Source organism: Pristiophorus japonicus, chromosome 6 (genome assembly GCF_044704955.1).
Source record: "Pristiophorus japonicus isolate sPriJap1 chromosome 6, sPriJap1.hap1, whole genome shotgun sequence".
In the NCBI taxonomy this organism is placed as follows: domain Eukaryota; kingdom Metazoa; phylum Chordata; class Chondrichthyes; family Pristiophoridae; genus Pristiophorus; species Pristiophorus japonicus.
This window is the reverse complement of record NC_091982.1, coordinates 232,309,883-232,327,306: the sequence shown is the minus strand read 5'-3', so window position 1 is coordinate 232,327,306 and position 17,424 is coordinate 232,309,883. Positions and strand designations below refer to the sequence as shown.

General features: G+C 45.4%; 1 protein-coding gene across 3 annotated transcripts in view; it reads right to left on the bottom strand.

The window, feature by feature from the left end:
• Positions 1–4,623: 4,623 nt before the first annotated feature.
• The window catches only part of LOC139265987 (glycogenin-1-like), a 75,835-nt gene continuing 63,034 nt past the window's right edge, over positions 4,624–17,424 (bottom strand). For 2 of the 3 annotated variants that reach the window (XM_070883676.1, XM_070883678.1), the window contains 3 exons: positions 7,430–7,655; positions 5,939–5,995; positions 4,624–5,498 (listed from right to left, as the gene is read on the bottom strand). In XM_070883676.1, coding sequence (XP_070739777.1) covers positions 5,334–5,498; positions 5,939–5,995; positions 7,430–7,655 — 448 coding nt within the window. In that variant the 3' untranslated portion in view covers positions 4,624–5,333. The remainder of the gene's footprint in view (positions 5,499–5,938; positions 5,996–7,429; positions 7,656–17,424) is intronic. The other variant, XM_070883677.1, reaches the window with a different exon arrangement.

The following is a 17,424-nucleotide window of genomic DNA, read 5'->3' as shown; positions in this document are numbered from 1 at the left end:
GACCAGTGAATAACATTGTTCTCAGGACTTTCCACAACACTTTTAGCTGGTGAGTTGCTCTGTCCAAAACATTACACAAGCATGCACTGAGAACATTAGAAATACGTTCCAGTTAGTATCATTTACCATGTCAGCTGACTGCAAATGGCATTCTCTCTGCTTCTGCCAATTCCATACATTGGTTGCTTTCCACCACCCTCATGGATGGCGACGATCACATTTCTCTCCAACGGAGGAAAAACAATGTATAATGTCTCCCTTCCAGCAGGCCCTTCTCTATTACTATATCACTGCAATCGATCCCCTCGCTGAACATTTCTAGGAACAGTAGTTGCATCAGAGATATTATTTTTGGCTTTGTATCATTTGAAAAGCCATATGGAAGATTTGGATAACAAATCACAGTAGATACAAAGCAAAGTAAAAGACACTCGAGTGATTTACAGCACTGACCCATTGAGTGGTTAAAACAGGTAGTTAATTCATTCTGAAAGGCTAGGGGGAGAAAGTCAGTGTCGTCCCGTTTGGGGGACTTGGCGCCAGGCGCTGAAGTCTTATCCCTCTCAAAATTCGGGTTACTGCCTCCGAAGGATTTGCTTCTTGGGGCAGTAACGGGGTGGACACCTCAGCGGTGCTGCTGCGTCTGAGGGGGCCTTCTATCACTTAAGGAAAAGAAACCTACCTGGACCACCATGGAGTGGGGGGTGCCGCACGATCAGCCCAACACGCTGCGGCCAGGACCCAGAGAAGAAACTGGATCAGGAGTGGCAACAAAAAGGTATGTTTATTTCTCCCTTCGGCCACCTTGTCGTTAATTCTCGCCCCGCTAGCGGCCGGCTGCCCAAGACTTGTCCCCTGCAGCGGTCGGTGTTGTCGCCCAGAGCTCTGCGGGGGTGAAAGTTAATTTTGGGGTGGGGTGATGTGCACACCAATGAGGTCACGATCTCCGGGCGCAGGAGATCAGGGCACAATGCTGTAGCGCTACCGCTAAATTCTTGCCTAATATGGCGGGAGTCGTTAACCGCGCTAATGGGAGGTGCAAATGCCACAATTTCTTCCTCGAGGTTTTCAAACTGTTGAGTGTGATGTATATTGGTGAGGTTTTAAGGTTGCACCTTTTACTATTGCAGTGGTGCAAATGTGCCTTGGAATTTCAAGACAGGTTCATACCTGTAATTCCTAAAGCTAATGTGGAGATCTCGAGCAGCTCATCCAGATCCCCACCGGGGCGCTAGAGAAAATTGAAATGTTAAATCAACCTGGGTCATTTGCGTGCACCACGTATTAATGTGCGATATCAAGTTTGGTTGGATGCATGCCAAATTCCACACCTCCGTTTTGGCAATGTAAAAGAAGTGCTAGAAGATTGTCCCCAATATTTGGAGCAGTATTCAAATCTTATATGGACTTGGGCTTTAAACTGTTGAAGGTTTTTTGTAAAAAAAAATGTGTAGCGCAACAGAGGAAACTAAGCTTTGAGGCAACTGCAGCGATGGAAGAGATGTGGTTGACCAAGTTAAGAGCCAGGGACATGGCAAGGATATCAACATAAGAAGAATGAAGGGTGAAGCCATCAATGTAATGAATGGCAGCTATGGGTTGGAGTGAGAAACATGAAGCAACAATGGCCCAATAATGCAATGCCAGATGCCCTGTATGATTCGGCCACTGGGAGGTAGGTATATACAGCAGTCATCTCAAAGCACTGGAGAAGTTCCACCAGCGATGCCACCGCAAGATTCTGCAAATCCCCTTGGAGGACAGACGCACCAATGTCTTGTGTTCTCGCTCAGGCCAACATCCTCAGCATCGAAGCACTGACCTCACTTGACCAGCTCCATTGGGTGGGCCACGTCGTCCGCATGCCGGACACAAGACTCCCTAAGCAAGCGCTCTACTTGAGACTCCTACACGGCAAGCGAACCCCAGGTGGGCAGAGTAAATGTTTCAAGGACACCCTCAAAGCCTCCTTGATAAAGTGCAACATCCCAATCGGCATCTGGGAATCCCTGGCCCAAGACCGCCCAAAGTGGAGGAAGAGCATCTGGGAGGGTACTGAGCACCTCGAGTCTCGCCGCCGAGAACATGCAGAAAGCAAGCGGAAGGAGCGTGCGGCAAACCAGTCCCAACCACCCTTTCCTTCAACCAACGTCTGTCCCGCCTGTGACAGAGACTGCAATTCCCATATTGGACTAGTCACCTGAGAACTCACTTTTAAAGTGGAAACAAGTCTTCCTTGATTTCGAAGGGCTATGAATGAATGAATGATTCAGCACTGAAGCTTGCAAAGTGCTCAGTGCCCTAATGTGCAGCTGATGAGCGTGGTGTGTTGGGAGCCTTCACACAAACTACACAAGGTTCATTAAAACCCCCAATAGAGCACCTGAACAGCAGTGAAGGGGTGGTTCATAGTAATAAGCTTTCCCCCCCCCCCACGTGATGGGGTACACTAAGACCCCCCCACCCCAAAAAATGCCCTTTACTGTTTAGGCTACAGTAGCACCCAAAATTGTGCCCCACAGTCAGCACATTCTCACGGTGCGCTTAATACTGGCATCACCCAAAAACATTAAATGAGTTGCCGTGAGTCATGGTGAGGTGAGTTCATTTGGGTACAGGTGTGTTCAGCGCCTGACCAGCAGCAATATCCCTCCCCGAATCAATGAAACATTTGAAAGATACCAGATTTTCATTATTATACCATCAAAGGTCTTGCTGATCAAGATTTTGTGATTCAAGCATTGCCCTGTAAAAGGAATGTTTGTACTCAGAGCCAGTACGCTGAAGAAAGCGATAGTGGAATAGTGAAATGGTAAACGAGCCAAAGGTGGGCAGCGGAAACATTACAAGGACACCCTCAAAGCCTCCCTCGTAAAGTGCAACATCTCCACTGACACCTGGGAGATCTTGGTCGAAGACCGCCCTAAGTGGAGGAAGTGCATCAGGGAGGGCGCTGAGCTCTTCGCGTCTCAATGCAAAGAGCCTGAAGAGGTCAAGCGCAGGCAGCTGAAGGAGTGCGCGGCAAACCAGCCCCACCCACCCCTTCCCTCGACTAATGTCTGTCCCACCTGTAACAGGGTCTCGTTTCGGACTGTTCAGCCATCAAAGAACTCACATTGCGAGTGGAAGCAAGTCTTCCTCGATTCCGAGGGACTGCCTATGATGAAGAGTGTAATTATCATTAAAAAGTGGCGAAGGTTGCATGTTGAGTAGGGAGTCGTCAATAAATATAGAGAAGGAACTGAAGGGGAGAGAGGACGAGAGCCCCAGAGACTCCCTGAATTGACATGAGCCCGAGGATGAACCTTCTCCATTCCACCTACTTTTTTCTCATTTTTAGTCTCACTTGAGATTTCTTAATGTTCAATCTCTGTCTTCCCAATTCAAATTATTATTCCCTATTTACAACATTGTCAGTGTTTTAAAAACCGAGATCATGGCTCCTCCTCCCCAACTTTTCTCTAATGGAAAATGTCCTCAAACCCTTTCACTGCCCTTTTGAATGTAGACTACATGCAATATTTGAAAATTTAACTTCGCCAGTAATCTGCACAAGGTAAAAGTAACTTTATTGCACTTACTAAAGAAAAACTTGCATTTATATAGCGTCTTTCACGACCGCAGGACATCCCAAAGCGCTTTACAGCCAATTAATTACTTTTTGAAGTGTAGTCACTGTTGTAACGTAGCCAATTTTCACAGAGCAAAATCCCACAAACAAGGAATGTCATAATGACCAAATCATGTGTTTTTTTTAGTGATGGTGGTTTGGTGGTTGAGGGATAAATATTGCCCAGGACACCGGGGAGAACTTTAATGCCCTTCAGAGATATCCTGCTAACTTCACACTGACTGTTTGTTGTGTAGGTACAAGGGACAGTTTGTACGTTGACTAGATTTCCATCAGTTTTCTGAGATCTCTCATTCATAGAAACATAGAAAATAGGTGCAGGAGTAGGCCATTCAGCCCTTCGAGCCTGCACCACCATTCAATAAGATCATGGCTGATCATTCAACTTCAGTACCCCTTTCCTGCTTTCTCTCCATACCCCTTGATCCCTTTAGCCATAAGGGCCACATCTAACTCCCTTTTGAATATATCTAATAAACTGACCTCCACAACTTTCTGTGATAGAGAATTCCACAGGTTCACAATTCTCTGAGTGAAGAAGTTTCTCCTCATCTCAGTCCTAAATGGCTTACCCCTTATCCTTAGACTGTGACCCCTGGTTCTGGACTTCTCCAACATTGGGAACATTCTTCCTGCATCTAACTTGTCCAATCCCGTCAGAATTTTATTCTGCGACATTGTTACTATGTTAGCCGGGTTAGTCACTCAACTATATCCGATTGTGTGGTTACTGTGGGAGCTTGCTGTGCTCAAACTGGCTGCTGCATTTCCAACAGTGACTACACTCCAAAATAAAAAGTATTTAATTGGCTGTAAAGTGCTTTGGGATGAACCGAGGCTCTATAGAAATGTAAATCTTTCTTTTTACATCCATCTTGCAGCTTTTAAATATCGGTAGTAAGTAAAATGGCTGAGATATTTTATGCAGTGCAGTTGAGTACGACAGAATCAATTCCGTGGAAAGATATATTCATTGAAAAAATTCTCAACAATTTCAAACCAGTAAGTTTATTTTGTGGGTAAAGTGCTATGATTCACATAAGAATGGTTGGTCAGCAATTAAATCACAACACAAATGCCATAAAAGGTGGAGAAAGTCTTTAGTTCTCTGTAACAAGTTTGCAAGGTACTGATTATGTACAGTGCACAGAAATCCCATCTCTAGCTTTTGTTTCATGCCATTAAGACTCATAGAAATAACTTTATTTTTGTCCAGTGGAAAAGGGGTACGGTGTTTTGTTTGTAAAGCTGATGGATGGGGGAGAGGGCGGAACATGTCCTTCATGCAATATTGCAATTACTAATTCAAACATCTGTAAAACACTGCGAGCACTGCTAAACTCAGTGCCTATAATACGGTTCAAAAGTTTAATTAAGTTTGTTTTACTATGTTAAGCAAGAAGCAGTATTGATCTGGAGGAGCATTACAGCAGTAGGCAGTGTGTCGATGTGCAAAGTATTGAATACTGGGAAGAGATTTGCTTCAGGAGTTTGAAAGACAATGTTCTCGGGCTTTTGTCACAATCTCACTATCAGAGCTGCAACAGTGAGGTGACAGCCAGATGGAGACACCCATTTCAAACCATGCCACTAACAGGAAAAGTACAAACCAATCATGCACTGAACTCCAGCCGAGGCGCGATCGACCTTCTGTATTCAGTTCTCGCTGGGCAGCCACGGGGAGGAGTTCAGTGAACCGCCTTTAGTTCAAGTAAGCATCCAGCTTCTTCTGGATGTTCTGGAAAGAATCTACCCCCATGAAATCAGCCTGACCCTGTTCCCACTTTTGCCGGCGTTCCTCCGAAGAGACCACTGGGGCAGGTGGAGCGAATGAAAGCTGGGAAACCGCTTCACTTAATTTTTCTTCCTGTAAATTAAAAAAAAAAGTTAATTGCAAAAATTCAACCCGCTGAAAAGCCACCATTAAATTGGAACCATTCTGTTACTTTAAAAACAGCCAACTAACTGCCTTGTACTGAACTGCTGCATTATAACATTAGGAGCCATCAGATAAGTTATGCTTATTCTACCTCTGATCAGCAATGTAGCTTTGTCCTGATCATTAAGTTGTAAACAAAGCATAGATAAAAACATCTCCCATGCACATGTCGGGCGATGACCCATTTGCCTTTAACTAAGAGGTCACATACTCCACTAGCAGAGTTTTTTTTTTTTACAGTATTTACATCTCAATACTATTGCGTTAACAAGGACTTTCCTAGATACAAGTGCACTTAAGTTAGTTAACCAAGCCAAAGTTGAATGAGTAGCGATTGTAGGGACAGGGACCTTTGAAGTTTAGCGTACCTTCCTACAGAATGACAGGCCACAAGTGAATGCCAGTGCATAGACCAAGCATGACAGCTGAAGGTTGCCAGACATATTTGTGAAGACAGAGAAAAAGAGTCAATGTGGGAACTTTCACATCAGTTTACTGCATGCAACAATGGCTTCTCATCTCGATCGCCTTCCAGAAGCCTGGCATTTCAGAGGGTTTAAAACCCAACATGGCAGCCAACGTTCAGCAGCCAACTCGCAATCGCAATCCTGACAACGCAAGGACTGAGATTGGAGAGCCAGATTTTGGCTTCGGGCCACATTTAAATGCCGCCGAGCACCAAACGAGCGTTGCCGTTGCGGAGGAGGGCAGGATATCGTCGCCTCTCACGAGGTCGGGTCCTGGGCAGGGGGCTGGAAGGCGATCTAGGGGGGAGGTAGGGCTTGCGATTCCACCAGCAGCAGGTCAGAGTTCTCTTTGTGAGCACGAGAGGGGCACTCCTGCTTCTCCTGGGCCTACAAAAAAAATAAAAAATTTCAGTGGCCTTTCTTTTGAGCGGCCTCCAGCGGGCCCTTTAAGGACCGCAGGTTAGGCTGCTCAAGGCCTGGTACAAATAGACACAGCACGGGTAGCACAGGTTCTACCCATTTGTACCTGATTTTCAATCGCAGGCCTACAACAGGTAGAGGACCCAGATTTGCATTTTTTAAGCACCCTTACACCTGCTTCAGGTAGCTGGGCTGTGCGCGCATTTACAGCCCGTCTGAATGCCGCACTAAGTGAGCCTTCAGTTTCAAACGGGCGACCAAAATTCCCCCACCCAACAATCCCCCACTCTCAATTTCCAACTGCTGGCCGCCAGTTTTTCAGGTGCAAAACAGACGTCTGCGCGTTAAACCCAATGTGTTTAGAGGGGAAGAGGACAGAGAAGGTTGATCCACTTCAGCACCTTGCTTTATTAAGCAAGTTCCCAGGGCAAGCGCGGTCAGATTGAGTCACGACTGCACTGCCCCCTTTTTGCATCGTTCATTTAACTGAAGTAGCTGCACAATACCTGCATGACACGGAACAGAGATCAAGAAGCAGGCAGAGACTGGGCAGACGATTTTGCTTACACCATTGTCTTGAATGTTCAACAAGGTGAGAACTGGGTCCTAACTCATCACTTGTCCACTTCACAAGCCTACAATTAGTAAAACTGACCTCAAAGTATCCTTTTACCATTTAATTCCCACACATTTTTGGGGGTAATTCATTCAACTAGGGCATCAGCTTAACATCGTAAAGGACAAGTGCGTGCATTCATTTAATTAATTTATTGGCATACCCAAAAACCACTTAAACAGGGAGATATTTCTTCCTAAGAAACAAAATCTACAAGTCACCTTATATAGGGCCAATTTTATTTTATTAGCCGCTTGTCTACATGTTAGTTGATCTCCAACATGTCAAAATGTCCCAAACATTTTGCCCGTCAGTATTTCAGCATGCTCATGACTACATTTATAGATGCAACCTACCTCTTGGTTGCCAGAACTAGTAGTGTCCTTTGAAATACCGTGTTCTGTAAGCATTGGCAGGACAGATGTCGTGAAGATGTCCCACCACATATTGAGGAATTCAGGGTGCACAACAGATGAATAATCGTGACCATCTCTCATCACACATTTTGTCGTCGGGTCGTAAGAGTAGTTCCACGGTTTGACCTTGCCAAGAAAGTGGACCACCTTGGCATCCGCACCATACCTATGAGTCCACATATTCAACACAAGGTATTAATGATCCAAGCCAAACAATTGTTTAATTTTTGAAAAAAATCACATTGAGAATTGGCAGATCTGTGTAAATGGTTATGGTAAAAAACCGAAGAATGTACTTTTTGTAAGGACAGGAGCATTAGATCATTTAAGGTACAGTAAGGTTAGGAGATTCTACCATGTAACACAGAATAAGGGCAGGAGACTATACCATGCAATACCGAATAAGGATACGAGATTATACCATGTAATGCACAGTAAGGATAGGTTATACTATGTAATGTGCCGTAAAGCTAGGAGATTATGAAATATAATGCACATTAACAATAGGGCATCATTCTATCTACCACAGAATAAAAATGTAGCTCTAATAAGATTCTATTGAGTTAAGGCCATCCTTGTTCAGTAAACATTGGCAGCAGGTCCTAGCTCACCAACAGAAACCAGGTCCTAATGCCTGCTGTAAATTGGGAAGGTGGGGAGGGGAGGGGGGCGAAGGTTGTTATACAGAGATCACTCAAGGTCAAAAGTTCAAATGTCCTAATATCACACTTTTTCCCTGCTAGTACCGGTTGTGGTTGTAGCCACAGCATTTCTCCCATTGTGGAAACATTTATAGCCTCCCAGCATTGGGGCCATGATAGCTCATAGCAGCACCCTCAACATATACAGCACTAGCAGCATTGGAATAGCCCAGCCAATGTTAGTGAGCCAGTTTAGCAAGGCTTAGTAATTAACCCTTTGCCACTAAAAAAGGGAACTGCTCATTCTGGTAATGAGATTTAAACCAGAACTACTGGAGGCAATTTTCTGAATTTTGCCCCAGGGTCTATTTACTGGGCACAAATGCTGAGATAAAAGGTGGCAGAAACCATCATCATAGGCAGTCCCTTGGAATCGAGGAAGACTTGCTTCCACTCCTGAAGTGAGTTCTTTGGTGGCTGAACAGTCCAATATGAGAGCCACAGACCCTGTTACAGGTGGGACAGACATTCGTTGAGGGAAGGGTCGGGTGGGACTGGTTTACCGCACGCTCCTTCCGCTGCCTGCTCTTGACCTCTTCACTCTCGGCGTTGAGATTCGAAGAGCTCCACACCCTCCCGGATGCACTTTCTCCACCTAGGGCGGTCTTCGACCAGGACTCCCAGATCTCAGTGGTGATGTCGCACTTTATCAGGGAGGCTTTGAGGGTGACCTTGTTACGTTTCCTCTGCCCACCTTTGTCTCGTTTGCCGTGAAGGAGCTCTGCATCGAGCAATTGGTTAGGGAGCCTCGTATCTGGCATGCAAACCATGTGGCCTGCCCAGCAAAGCTGATCGAGTGTGGTCAGTGCTTCAATACTGGGGATGTTAGTCTGGGCGAGGACACTGAGGTTAGTGCACCTGTCCTCCCAGGGGATTTGCAGGATCTTGCAGAGACATCGTTGGTGATATATCCCCAGCGACTTGATGTGTCTTCTGTACATCATTATGCTGGGTCCCCACTCCTTTAAGTATCTCCAAGAATTCTGGGGAAGTTCCCTAGCGGGGAGACCAGGGTGTACACTTGCAATGGGGCTCAGCCTAACATAGAGTTGCAAGGGACTGTTCCCAGCCTCTCGCCTGTTTTCCTGCAGTGGAGGTCGTGGATTGCCACAGAAAGCAGGCATTGGGTTTGCGCCAGCAAGCCCCGCTGCCCTCCAAATGGAAGGGCCAGCGGCAAGACAAAGAATATCCCCACCAGTTGAGTTGGGCCATTTTACTAACTTTTTCCATTGGCTCTTTGAGCCTTCTGTTTGCCGTTTGCTGGCGGCAGTAATCCTCTCAAGCCTGCAGCAGTGCTTCTGTTTCGTACCAGGGGTTAGGCCTGTGCTGGGGTGGGGGGGGGGAAGGACACCCTGAGGCACGTTAATGGCCTGTGACAGGAAATATAGGCACTAGGCCCAGTGTACTTCAGGCATACTGCTCCTGCCCAGCGTCGGAGTGGGGGGGGGGTGGGGGCAGAGGACAGCTCAGTGATCGGTGCAGGTTCTATCAGGACAGGCCTGAAAGTTGAAGGGAGGCCTTTGTTCAGCTTTATCCAGGCGGACTTCATTCATGGTTTGATCTTTAAATAACCCTGCTATTTTTAATCATGTTATCTCAGCAGATAACTGGCAGCTGTTCCTTTCAACTTCAGCACCATGTCACGCTGGTACAGAACGGAATTCTCAGTTAGGCCTAGTTCAGCACCAAATCTACAGGCCCTTAAACCTGTGGCCACTGGCAGGCTGCACAACCCTGCATGGTTTTTGTGGCACATTTCTATCAGTGATCCTACAATTACTGTTTTTCTACCCAAATATATATATATTTTTTTTTAAAGCAGTCAAAACACATTCTGCATCATCATTTTGGAATATTAATCTTCATTTCATTTTACTAGACATGGATGCTGAATTTAAATGCAGCTTTTGCACTTCTGTAATTTCCATTCTCAAATCACCTGGTTTCAAATCTTTCCCTATTTGAAATCACTGTACTCGCTAACCCACTCACACTTGCAACTCGACATCATGGGTTGTCAAAACCAACCCGGTCTCCAGCAAACCACATTAGTGTGGCAAACTCCACATTTCAATATAAAACAATCACTGCAGTCATAAATGTTATTTGCAGGAACAAGCAATAAGAGTAGATTAGCTCCAATCACAATGTAGTGGAGGGGTTAGTTGTGCTAGATAGACTGACACAATGGGCTGTAATTTCCAAGATTTGAGTGACAGGGTAAAGAAGCAGGAATTCAGTTGGAACACCGAGGGTTCCATGGGTCAGATAGTAAGTAAAATGGTCTCATTGGTAGTATTGTTGGATAAGGAGATGTACAAGTTTTCACCCTGTGTAACATTCTTGAATGACTAAAACAGCTGGCTTTGTGGAAACACTGGAGTCCCTCAACTTTCCTCACTATATGGATACTTTACTTGTATGGGTATCATACCAGTGTTTTGATCTTAGCTCAGAAACACTCAAGTCACTTGACTATACTGTAAAACATTAAAAAACGACTACATTTGATAATGGCAATGTTCCCGTCATGGCCAGAGACATTGGATATCTTTTAGAATCATAAACATTTATGGCACAGAAGGAGGCCATTCGGCCCATCGTGTCTGTACCAACCGAGAAAGAGCTTTGCAGCCTAAACCCACTTTCCAGCTCTTGGTCCGTAGCCTGTAGGTTACTGCACTTCAAGTGCATATCCAAGTACTTTTTAAATGCGATGAGGGTTTCTGCCTCTACCACCCTTTCAGGCAGAGAGTTCCAGGTAGATGCACTGGCAACAGGAATGCATGTTGGGAACATTTAAAGGCTGAAAAACAACAGATTTTGGAACTGTAATAATCCAGCCACGAGGTCTGTGGAGTATGCAGCTTAGATGGAACATTAAAAGAGGCACCGACTCTCAATTCAGAATCTGAACTGATATTCGGAAGTCTATGGGACCAGTCTAAATGACATTATATTTAATGGTGGATACTGTAAACTAGCACAGTATCTTATCAGGAACTTGCATACACTTCCGAGGTTGTGGGTTCAGGTCCCACTCCAGAAACTCCAAGCTGTTACTCCAGTGCAGTACTGAGGGAGTGCCGCAGTCAGAGGTGCAGTCTTTCGGATGAGATATTAAACTGAGGCTCCATCTGCCCTGTCAGGGAGACGTTAAAAAGCCCATTTCATTATTATGAAGAGCAGCTGAGTTCTGCCCCGGTGTCCTAGCCAATATTTATCCCATAACCATGTCATATACTTGGATTTTCAAAAGGCCTTTGATAAAGGTACCACACGCTATAGGAAATAGAAAGCAGAGAATTGGGGTAAGGGGTTGTTATTCAGATTGGAGGAAGATAGAAAGTGGTGCTCCACAAGGATCAATGCTGAGAACACTGTTTTCACAACTTACATTAAATGATTTGGATTAAGAATAAATAACTCAATCAAAATTGACCAAACTGGGGAGGTACAGCTAAAACGGAGGAAGAATGCAACATAATACAAGAGATGAGAAAACTTGCACACTGGAAAGTTAAGTGCCAAATGAACTTTAACAGATAAATGTAAGTGATGCATTTTGGCAGGAAAAACAGAAACATCACCTACACCCTAGAAAATGTGAATGGTGTAGCAGAGCAAAGGGATCATGGGATACAGTGAACAAATCCAAACTGGGGGGGGGGGGGGGGGGGGGGATGGTTCCTTGTGGGGGGAGGGGAGGGGGGGGGGGGGGAGAGGGAAGAGCAATAGTGGTAGGGGATTTGATACGGGAGCAGACAGGTGTTTCTGCAGCTGCAGACATGACTCCAGGATGGTATGTTGCCTCCCTGATGCCAGGGTCAAGGATGTCACCGAACGGCTGCAGGTCATTCTTGGGGGGGGGGGGGAGGGGGTGGGAAGAAAGGGTGAACAGCCAAAGATCGTGGTCCATATAAGTGTCAATGGCATAGATAGAAAGAGGGATGAGGTCATGCAGGCAGTGTTTAGGGAGCTAGGAGAGAGATTAAAAAGCAGGACCTCAAAAGTTGGTAATCTCCAGATTACTCCCGGCGCCACGAGTGAGTGATTACAGAAATAGGATAGAGCAGATGAATACATGGCTGGAGAGCTTTAGATTCCTGAGGCACTGGGACCGTTTCTGGGGGAGGTTGGACCTGTACAAGCCGGGCGGGTTGCACCTCAACAGAGCCGGGACCAATATCCTAGTGGGGCTGCGGTTTGCAGGTGTTGTTGGGGAGGGTTTAAACTAGCTTCGCAGGGGGATGGGAACCCGAGAATAGATTCAGAAGGGAGAGAAACAAAGCTGAAATTGGAAAGCAAAAAAAGAGTGAATTTGGAAAACAGGAAACAAGGGCTAGAAAACAGACAACAAGGGAGTTTGGCAGCACTAAATGGTATATATTTCAATGCAAGGAATCTAGGGAATAAGGTCGATAAGCTAATATTAACTGGGATAAAATTAGTGTGAATAGTATAGAGAGTGTGGAATTCCTAAATTGCATTCAGGAGAACCTTTTTAGCCAGTAACAAGGGAGGGGGCGGTTCTGGACTTGGTTTTGGGGAATGAAGAGGGGCAGGTGGAAGGGGTATCAGTGGGAGAGCATTTTTGTGCCAGTGATCATAATTCAGTTCGATTTAGGATAGTTACGGTAAAGGACAAAGATAGAGCAGGAATAAAAGTTCTCAATTGGGGAAAAGCCAATTTTGCTAAACTGAGATGGGATTTGGTCAAATTGGACTGGAAACAGCTAGTTTAAGGTAAGTCAGTGTCAGAGCAGTGGGAGGCATTCAAGGAGATCCTGAGGGTTCAAAGCAAGTATGTTCCCTTAAAAAGAAAAAGGGTGGAATTAACAAATCTAGAGCCCCCTGGATGTCAAAAGGGAGGCTTATGACAGATACCGAGGGCTAAATACTGCAGAGACTCTAGAGGAGTATAGGAAGTACAGGGGTGCAATTAAAATGGAAATTGGGAAAGCAAAGAGAGAGCATTAAAAAATGTTGGCAAGTAAAATCAAGGAAAATCCAAAGATGTTTTATAAATATATTAAGAGCAAAAGGATAACTAGAGAAAGAGTGGGACCTATTAGAGACCATAAAGATAATCTACGTTTGGAGACAGAAGACGTGGATATGGTTCTAATGATGATTTTGTGTCTGTTTTCACAAAAGAGAGGGGCGATACAGACATTGCAATCAGGGAGGAGCAGTGTGAAATAGTAGATAAAATAAACATAGTAGAGAGGAAGTATTAAGGGGCTGAGCAGCTCTGAAAGTGGATAAATCCCCAGGCCCAGATGAAATTTATCCCAGGCTGTTAAGAGAAGCAAAAGAGGAACTAGCAGAGGCTCTGACTATCATTTTCCAATCCTCTCCAGCTACAGCTGAGGTTCCAGAGGACTGGAAGACTGCTAATGTTGTACCTATTTAAAAAGGGAGAAAGCGATAGACCGAGTAATTACAGGCCAGTCAGCCCAACCTCGGTAGTGGGACAATTATTGGAAAAAATTCTGAGGGACAGGATAAATCAAGGATAGTCAGCATGGATTTGTTAAGGGAAAGTCGTGTCTGACTAACCTGATTGAATTTTTTGAGGAAGTAACAAGGAGGGTCGATGAGAGTAGTGCGTTTGATGTAGTATATATGGATTTTAGCAAAACTTTTGATAAGGTCATGAAAGTTAAAACCCATGGGATCCAGGGCAAAGTGGCAAGTTGGATCCAAAATTGGCTCAGAGCAGGAAGCAAAGGGTAATGGTTGATGGGTGCTTTTGTAACTGGAAGGCTGTATCCAGTGGGGTTCCACAGGGCTCAGTGCTGGGTCCCTTGCTTTTTGTGATATATATCAATGATTTAGACTTGAATGTAGGGGGTATGATTAAGAAGTTTGCAGATGACACTAAAATCGGCTGTGTGGTTGATAACAAAGAAGAAAGCTGTAGACTGCAGGAAAATATCAATGAACTGGTCAGGTGGGCAGAACAGTGGCAAATGGAATTCAATCCGGAGAAGCGTGAGGTAATGCATTTGGGGAGGGCTAACAAGGCAAAGGGATATACATTAAATGATAGGACACTGAGAAGTGTAGAGGAACAAACGGACCTTGGAGTGCATGTCCACAGATTTCTGAAGGTAGCAGGCCAAGTAAATAAGGTGATTAAGAAAGCATACGGAATACTTGCCTTTATAGAATACAAGAGCAGGGAGGTAATGCTTGAACTGCATAAAACACTAGTTAGGCCACAGCTGGAGTACTGCGTACAGTTCTGGTCACCACATTACAGGAAATATGTGATTGCACGAGAGAGGATACAGAGGAGATTTACGAGGATGTTGCCTGGCCTAGAGAATTTTAGCTACGAGGAAAGATTGGATAGGCTGGATTTGTTTTCTTTGGAACAAAGGAGGCTGAAGGGATAACTTATTGAGGTGTATAAAATTAGGATAGGAAGAACCTATATCCCTTAGCATATGGAGTCAACAACCAGGGTGCATAGATTTAAAGTAACTAATAGGAGATATGAGGGGAAATTTCTTCACCCAGAGGGTGGTGGGGGTCTGGAACTCACTGCCTGAAAGGGTGGTAGAGGCAGAAACCCTCACCACATTTAAAAAGTACTTGGATGTGCACTTAAAGTGCCATAACCTACAAGGCTACGGACCAGGATCTGGAAAGTGGGATTAGGCTGGATAGCTCTTTGTCAGTCGGCGCGGACATGATGGGCCAAAATGGCCTCCTTCCATGCTGTAAATTTCTATGATTCTATGAAATCATTAAAAGCAGCAGCAAAGCAATTAAAAACGCTAACAAAGCACTGGGATTTATTTCCAGGGGTACAGGATTCAAAAGTAGTGAATGTAAGCCTGCATAGGACCCTGGTCAAGCCACACTTGGGCCACGATGTTACTTACCTCGGCGGGTCAGTGACGGGCGCTGTCGGTAGTGGGTCCTGACCCCGGTGCTCCGTCCCGCTGTGTAACATAATTTCCATTGATTGGGCTTGCTAAGCCCACCCAGCACGTTATCCAGTCCAATTGGAGGAAAGCGGGTCTGCTGAGTTCATTTCATGATGCATCATTAGCCGGTTTCCTTAAAGGGACCATGGCCACATTTGTTTTGACATTTGTGCTGTCAGTGTTCTACAGCATTGATGTGCTGCAAACACTGACAAGGACTGCGCAAAGGCACAGGGCTGCACCCGTGACTCTCTCCCTATGCTTATAGAGGGAGTCACAGCATGCAGGGAGGTCCTCTTCCATTCCCATGGGCAGAAAAGATCTCCCCAGGCGATCACATTGCACAGGATGCCACAAGCAGGGATGTGGTCAGGAGGACCAGGCTGCAGTGCCACAAACCTTTCAATGATCTCAGTAGATCACAAAATGTTACTGCAAAGCCACACTCAACCTCATCCTGCTGTGCCACTCATCACATCCCCATCACTCTGCCTTTCCTACCCTACCACTGCACATCCTTACACCAACTTACCTTGCATCTCCACCCATCCCGTTCTACATGATCACATCCCCATCTCACTAGCCACCCCTCACACTCACCTTCATCCTAGTACAATCATACCAACTAACAACACACCAGGGAGGTACTTGGGAGTTTTATGCAATGTTCATGTAAAGTTTCTGTTAAAGGTTTCAATGTTTGACACCACATTATTTTCAACACTTTATATTCTTGGACAGATTTGGGTGCACCTTTTGAAGAGGCTTAGTGAGTTGCAGTGAATTGAGAGACATAACGATACCCCCCTCAATGGTGATGAGTGTGAAAGGAATGGCTTGGGCATTGTAGGGATGTTTTGTGGTGCTGGTGTGGGGTGGTGCTAACCTGGCGCATCATGTAGCAGCCAGGGTGTACAGCGTCAAGTGAAGTAAATGTGAATTCCCGGCCAGCAATGTGGTTGGGTGCTGATGCCGTGTATCTTGTACAGCACCATCACCCGAAAGCGTAAGAAAGCAAGAAAGAAAGGGAGAGAGGGAGGAAGGAAATGCTGAAAAAGGAGTGAGAAACAGTTTGTGGTTGAGGAAATTGAGTATCTGTCAGATGGGAGCTTGCCCTGTACATTTAAAGCTGTCATAAGAACATAAGAATTAGGAACAGGAGTAGGCCATCTAGCCCCTCGAGCCTGCTCCGCCATTCAACAAGATCATGGCTGATCTGGCCGTGGACTCAGCTCCACTTACCCGCCCGCTCCTCGTAACCCTTAATTCCCTTATTGGTTAAAAATCTATCTATCTGTGACTTGAATACATTCAATGAGCTAGCCTCAACTGCTTCCTTGGGCAGAGAATTCCACAGATTCACAACCTTCTGGGAGAAGAAATTCCTTCTCAACTCGGTTTTAAATTGGCTCCCCCGTATTTTGAGGCTGTGCCCTCTAGTTCTAGTCTCCCCTACCAGTGGAAACAACCTCTCTGCCTCTATCTTGTCTATCCCTTTCATTATTTTAAATGTTTCTATAAGATCACCCCTCATCCTTCTGAACTCCAACGAGTAAAGACCCAGTCTACTCAATCTATCATCATAAGGTAACTCCCTCATCTCCGGAATCAGCCTAGTGAATCGTCTCTGTACCCCCTCCAAAGCCAGTATATCCTTCCTTAAGTAAGGTGACCAAAACTGCACGCAGTACTCCAGGTGGGCCTTACCAATACCCTGTACAGTTGCAGCAGGACCTCCCTGCTTTTGTACTCCATCCCTCTCGCAATGAAGGCCAACATTCCATTCGCCTTCCTGATTACCTTCTGCACCTGCAAACTAACTTTTTGGGATTCATGCACAAGAACCCCCAGGTCCCTCTGCACCTCAGCATGTTGTAATTTCTCCCCATTCAAATAATATTCCCTTTTACTGTTTTTTTTTCCCCCAAGGTGGATGACCTCACACTTTCCGACATTGTATTCCATCTGCCAAACCTTAGCCCATTCGCTTAACCTATCTAAATCTCTTTGCAGCCTCTCTGTGTCCTCTACACAACCCACTTTCCCACTAATCTTTGTGTCATCTGCAAATTTTGTTACACTACACTCTGTCCCCTCTTCCAGGTCATCTATGTATATTATAAACAGTTGTGGTCCCAGCACCGATCCCTGTGGCACACCACTAACCACCGATTTCCAACCCGAAAAGGACCCATTTATCCCGACTCTCTGCTTTCTGTTCGCTAGCCAATTCTCTATCCATGCTAATACATTTCCTCTGACTCCGCATACCTCTATCTTCTGCAGTAACCTT